We start from the raw sequence: 6000 nt of genomic DNA, 5'->3' as shown, positions 1-6000 counted from the left end.
TATATAATTTGCCAATCTGTGTCCTATGATCTATTGACAAAATACATCTAATAAAAAAGCGTAATAGGCTATATGTCCATGTCTAGATTGTTAAATGTTTGCACAATGTCAAAATGTGTGTGTGTGTGTGTGTGTGTGTGTGTGTGTGTGTGCGTGCGTGCGTGTGTGTGTGTGGTCACCATTTAAGAGCTCTTAATCTCTTTTTTTAACAGCTAAAAATACCAGCGCAGATAGTGCAGATGCAGGTCTTTTGCTTTGAACAACCATCACTGGCCTCATCGTAGTCATTTCCTCAAATGAAGCCTGCCAAATGCCCCCTTACATCACACTTTTGTCCTTCACGTGTGGAACGCTATAAATGTGAAAGGGGTGGGGCAAAGGGTGGGGAGTGACGACCGTCACCATTATTCAGTTTCAATTTGCCTTGAGGACTGTAAATCAAGACCCTTCTTCCATTTACAAAGTGGTATTGGCTGATGGATTCCCTGTCTCCACACGATAGGTCAAATATGGTTATAATAACGGAGGGCTTGGCCGCCATATCTCCACCCACATTATCACCATTTCTATTGTTGTCAAAGAGACTCTGCTATTAAGATAGTTCATGTCTTACTCTACTGTCATAGTAACCATGGTCCAGTCGTGGGTAGCGTACAAATATTTTAAAAACTGGATGAGTAGGCACCAAAAACGGTAGCTAGCAAAATTTCACTTTCACTACAATTTCTCTTTTCATGTAAAAACCGGCGCAAATGTTGCTTTTTGACACAAGGCATACTACAAATGCGCACAACAGGAACGCCTTAAAACGAGAAATTGAGTATATGTTAACATGTAGTTGTCATTAGAGTAGGCTGCTACCTAAAACGTCACTGCTTACGCTAATTTAAATCAAATATATGTGCTACAGCGATTAAAACAAAAACAAAAAAAAACGCCACTCTCGCCGACTCCTATTTAACAATACGACGTATTTTGCTCCTAACGAACGTTAGACCGAAGAGAAAGTGGTCGAGCAGTGAAAATCTTGTCATGATTTTGTACTCTTTGTTGGATGTGTGCTGTGTATGACAACCGTACAGTCCGTCGCAACAACAGCAGCAGCAGTAGCAGCAGCAGCAGCAGTGTATTTATCATCGCAGCAGCCGAGGAGAGTGAAAGGAACCGGAGAAAGGAGAAAGAAAGGATTTAAGGACACCGACCAAGCATGGCTACGCAAACGACAGCATCATGCACTGGATCTACTCTTTTGCAGCCAATCAGCGAAATTATTAATCTCCCTGTTGACCAGGTATGTTTTAGGATGGAGAAGATATCAATACACGAACCGCCTGACTTGAGATTACATTTTACACAGCACATTCATCGTAGTTCGCTAGCACAAGTGCATATAACATTAGCAGAGACTGATAATGCGCAACGCTGTTCTTCCCAAACGTTAGCTTAGCCTTTAACGTCATATGTTATCGTTACATTGCGGATTTACTGAAAACCAGTGCACACAATCACTGATTTGTTTCACTATCATCAGATAGCCCCATTTCAAAAGCTACACTACAGCTAATCCCTTTTGTCTTTTCCCATCGATGCCCCAAAACCTAATCCAGTGGTTCCTAAACTGGGGTCTGAAGCTCCTCGGAGAGGCTTTGATCTGCCTTTCATTGTATCACTAACTATAATCTGGATTGATTAACTAGTTACATTTCACCTAAATTAACGTTAGCCATATAATAGTGTGTAGGCCGCAATGACCAATCTGCTATATTGTAACAGTTTTCGCATTGCTAAGAAACGGAAACACAATCTAGTTTTATGTAAAATGGTTTCCAAAGATTGAAAATATTAGGAACCTGTAACGTTAGTTGCTGATGAAATCAGATGTTGGAGTTGGCATGACACTATTCAGTTCAAAGGCACCTGAGCACTATTTGGAGAAAGCCATGCAGTTTATATGTGGTTTTCAGGTAAAGCCTATGTTTTAGAAATCCAGTCCTGTAGGAATTAAAGCTCATGTATTTTTACATTTGCAAACCTAAACCAGGTCAAAATATAGTTAAAAACAAACATGTGATTCATGGTTACAGATTGCTTTGCTGGTCACCATTGCTCATCTGTAATGACAGAGAGCACCACACCTTATCTGTCTCTGTCTTCTCACATTTTGAGGCAGTGCTGAAATGGGTTGGGTAACCACTGTAGGTGAGATTAGCCTGGAATTATGGGATTATAATTAGCTAGTGATAATTATTTCTGAAGTGGAATTCATTGCAAAATGTTTGCATTGCAAATACATAGTCATTTTCACATTCACAGGCACCACACCTACACAATCGCACATGCAAATGCAAAGAACATTTCCATAGCAATGATTTCAAAACTCACCAGAGCCTGTGGTGGTGTGTGGAAACATACAGTACAGTCATGTCAGTACAGATCAGGGTTTGTCTAGACAGGCTTCTGTGGACACAAAAAAACAACAACACAAATTTTAAGTGCCGCTTTGGCTTGTTTAATTTAAATATATCCCATGTTAACTACAGTGGTGTCCTCCAATTATTGTAATTTTCATTGTTTTAATATGGTGGATTCTAAAATTTCCCTCTACGTTATCTGATACCTAAAATGTGTTAGCCACATAGTAGCAAAATGTTTTTATTGTAAGAACATCAGTCGATGTTCTCTTGCACTAAAAGTATATTTTCTGGAAGGAAACTCAATTTATGTTTCCCAGTATAGTCAGTGTGAACACCAGGAATCCACTGTCCATCAGTATGAGTAACCCTTTCTTGTATAGAGCAAGAATAGATTTTTCCTCACAAATGGACTTCTTTTGGATTCTTCTTATGTTGGCAACGTTTTGCTGTGGATCTTTGCCCTGTGTCATCAGCGGCAGAATCCCTTATTTATGTTACGCTTTCCTTATCAGCATGAGGTCACGTACAGATGAGTCTCTTTCCTGCTCCTGCCAAGCACTCTTACATGCAAGCCTCATGACTCACTCTTCTCTTCACACTGGAACTCCGCAAAGCCTTGCTTTACATATATTTGTATTCTCAACTCTGTGATAGTTTGCATGTTTGAAATAGTTTGAAAAAGTGTCGCCACCGTTTTTAGATAAAATGATTTTAAATGTAATCAATCATGTTAATTTGCCAGTGAACTGTGTGCTCATGTAAACTTGGCCTCTTTATCGGCTCCCAATGCACACACAGTGACTAACCTCTTAAACTACTTCTTTGTTGTGGATCAAACAGCAAACGTATGCAACCTTCTTTTTAATTTTCCATACTACCTGCTTGTGCAGACTGGAATGTTTGATTATGACTCTCTCCAGCCTGTGTGAGGAATATTGCTGAGAGAGGATTCACCTTTTAAAGTGATCTGTCTGCATCATAAACTCATTCTCTGAACTTAGAAAAAGAGTTCAAGTGCATTAATTACTGTGCCTCTAATAAGTCAAACAATGAGTATACATTAATGGAACCCCAAAGTGTCCTCTACTTTGTTGTAATTTTGCAATAAATACTTATAATAAATAGGTATTACAATCATTATTATAATGTAATTTGTAACGTATTAAAAGCACTCTCTAAAAGGACATATAGCCAAAGTTTATGTGAGATCAAACTTGTGTTTTGACTAAGCTGCTGCATCTACTGTGCATGCCACTTTCTAACTCAACATGATAACGATAACAGCATTAGCATGAGGCTACAACATAGTTTTACATTAACATGATTGCTACAGTTTATTCATTTACTACATTGCCAATTCTGATCCTTTGCTTTACCCTGGGACCATAACCACAATTATTAATCATGAACAATAGTTTTTGCATGTTCTAAAGCTTATTTTATGTCTAGACAGTTTCCATGCCCTTTACTTTAGTGCCATAGCACTTTAGTCAAGCAATTGCCATTCAGGAAATGAGAAGTCACTCACTGTATCATGTGTTTATTGAAACATTCATTTGATTTATTCATGGCTATGCTTAGTTTCTCTATTTTAAATAAATCCTGGCTAAGTGTCATTGTACAAATGTGACAACTAATCATGAGTCAGACTGCTTTGTTAGACAGGTGTCACCCTTGTGAAAATGTGGTTTGTTAGCTTCCAGCCAACTGGGTGCCCTACTGTGCCAGGGCCGCTGTCAACACCACAAAAAATCAATACAGCCAATCAGATACAGTATGATCTGTGTGGCCCACGGACATTGACACTCATTTTTATGAAGCTGCTGTAGTGTGGCAGCTCACTGTATGTTGTTAGGACTGTATGTATCCCATAGGAGACACAGGCCTGGGCACTGGCCTGTGTCAGAGCTATAATGGGAGATGTGAAATTTGAACTGACACTGTGCTTCTCCTTCTCTGTTCTTATCTCCCTTTCTTTCTCTTTCTATAACATACACAGCCTGTCCCCTCTCAGTAACATGCTGTTACTACTTTGACTAAGTCCTCCTGAATTTTTGTGCACCCACACTGGTTTAGGGGTTCTGGTATGAAAATTGTGATTTATAGGCTCAAATTACACATCTTGATCCTGAACTGTGTCTAATCCAGATTTGGTTGTATTGAGCTGTTGTTCTGCTCGTCATAAACCTTGTGGAGTGAAGGCCAGTATGAAGTGCTGCTCATAGCCTTGAAGACCTTGACCTGACAGTGTTCATCAAGAAAATCCTTTTCCATTTTACTGCATCTCATCTGGCCTCCCTCCCACCCTTTAGTTTAAACATCCACTTGTTTGGCTACTGCTGTAGAACTGTCCATTGGACTCGCAAAAGATAACTTTATTAAGACAAGTTTAGTTATATTTAAGATCAGCACATGGCACACAAATACTTACTGTACTGTGTTTTATCTCAATCCCTTTAGGACTAGAGCTGGCCTTGTGACTTAATCAGGTTCAATTGGGTGGAACTTTTGCTGTCAGTGTGGATGATGCATGTTAATATCACAATGGTATGCTTTTCATGCTGACATCATTTGTGCTGTGCCGCAAGGATTGCCTTTAGGTCCATTTTTGTCCCCCCCCCCCCAATAATATAGCCAACAGGCCAGGCATCATAAAGAATAATATTGAGTTTTATTTGAAAACCAATTGACTCATACAGCCTCATGTCTTGCAGTTATCAAGTGTTGGCTGGTTCCAAACATCATGCTATCTATGATAGCAAATCAGAAATTGCCCTATTACATGACTCAAGCAATCCCTCTGAAATGTAAGAGTCCATGCCAGAAACCTGGGTACTTTATTTAATTATTCAAAAGGTTCAGAAAGTTTTCTGTTCAACTGAAACATTGGCATTTGGCTATTTATTTATTATTTATTGATTGATCTTAAAATGTTTACTTCTGCTGAGAAGTGACTTTTGTATCTCATTAGGTTGTAGCATCAGCTGAGAAGTCCTGCCACAGCTGCAGCTGTTTCAATATGCAGCCGCTGGGCTGCCGATAAATCCCTCCACTGGCTTTTTCACACATATGCAATGAACCTTAACAACTTGCTGTTTGTTTGTGCAGCTCGTCATTGTTTTTGAGTGGCTGATACATGCCCTTCCAAATTGTCAATTGAGATGGTATACTGTATCTTTTGTTTGATGTAATGAATGCTCTAGGTAAAGGTGGTTTGACTTCAGGGAAGCTTGCATCCAGCAGGTTGACAGCACTACAGGATGTCTCGTTGGAGCATGGCAGTGTGGAAATTTCCACCTGCACCGTGTTGTTTGCTAGACAATCTACACCTCATAAGCTGACATTAATCATGTGGTTTAACCTTAAAAAGTCAGGTTTCTTTGTTCTCAGGTTTATTTTTTTTGGCATAATAATTATAAATGGTAAATATTTAGTATTTGGATCAGTAGAGGTTTTGGATAATGTGATGTTTGTAGTGTCAGCAATGACCTTAACAACATCCTGAATATTGTTGACAAGAGTGTGGTGGTACTGTAAACTGGCTATACATGACAAATATGTTTCTACCTCACTGAGAAATTATGTC

At 39.2% G+C, this 6000-nt stretch overlaps 1 protein-coding gene across 1 annotated transcript in view; it reads left to right on the top strand.

The window, feature by feature from the left end:
* Positions 1-866: 866 nt before the first annotated feature.
* mboat2a (membrane bound O-acyltransferase domain containing 2a) overlaps positions 867-6000 on the top strand; it is a 45612-nt gene continuing 40478 nt past the window's right edge. Inside the window, exon 1 of the mRNA XM_078277095.1 lies at positions 867-1291. Within this exon, the coding sequence (XP_078133221.1) occupies positions 1208-1291 (84 nt within the window). The 5' untranslated portion in view covers positions 867-1207. The remainder of the gene's footprint in view (positions 1292-6000) is intronic.

This window comes from Sander vitreus, chromosome 20, assembly GCF_031162955.1.
Source record: "Sander vitreus isolate 19-12246 chromosome 20, sanVit1, whole genome shotgun sequence".
NCBI lineage: Eukaryota > Metazoa > Chordata > Actinopteri > Perciformes > Percidae > Sander > Sander vitreus.
Note: the sequence above shows the minus strand (reverse complement) of the source record. Positions and strands in the feature narration are given on the sequence as shown.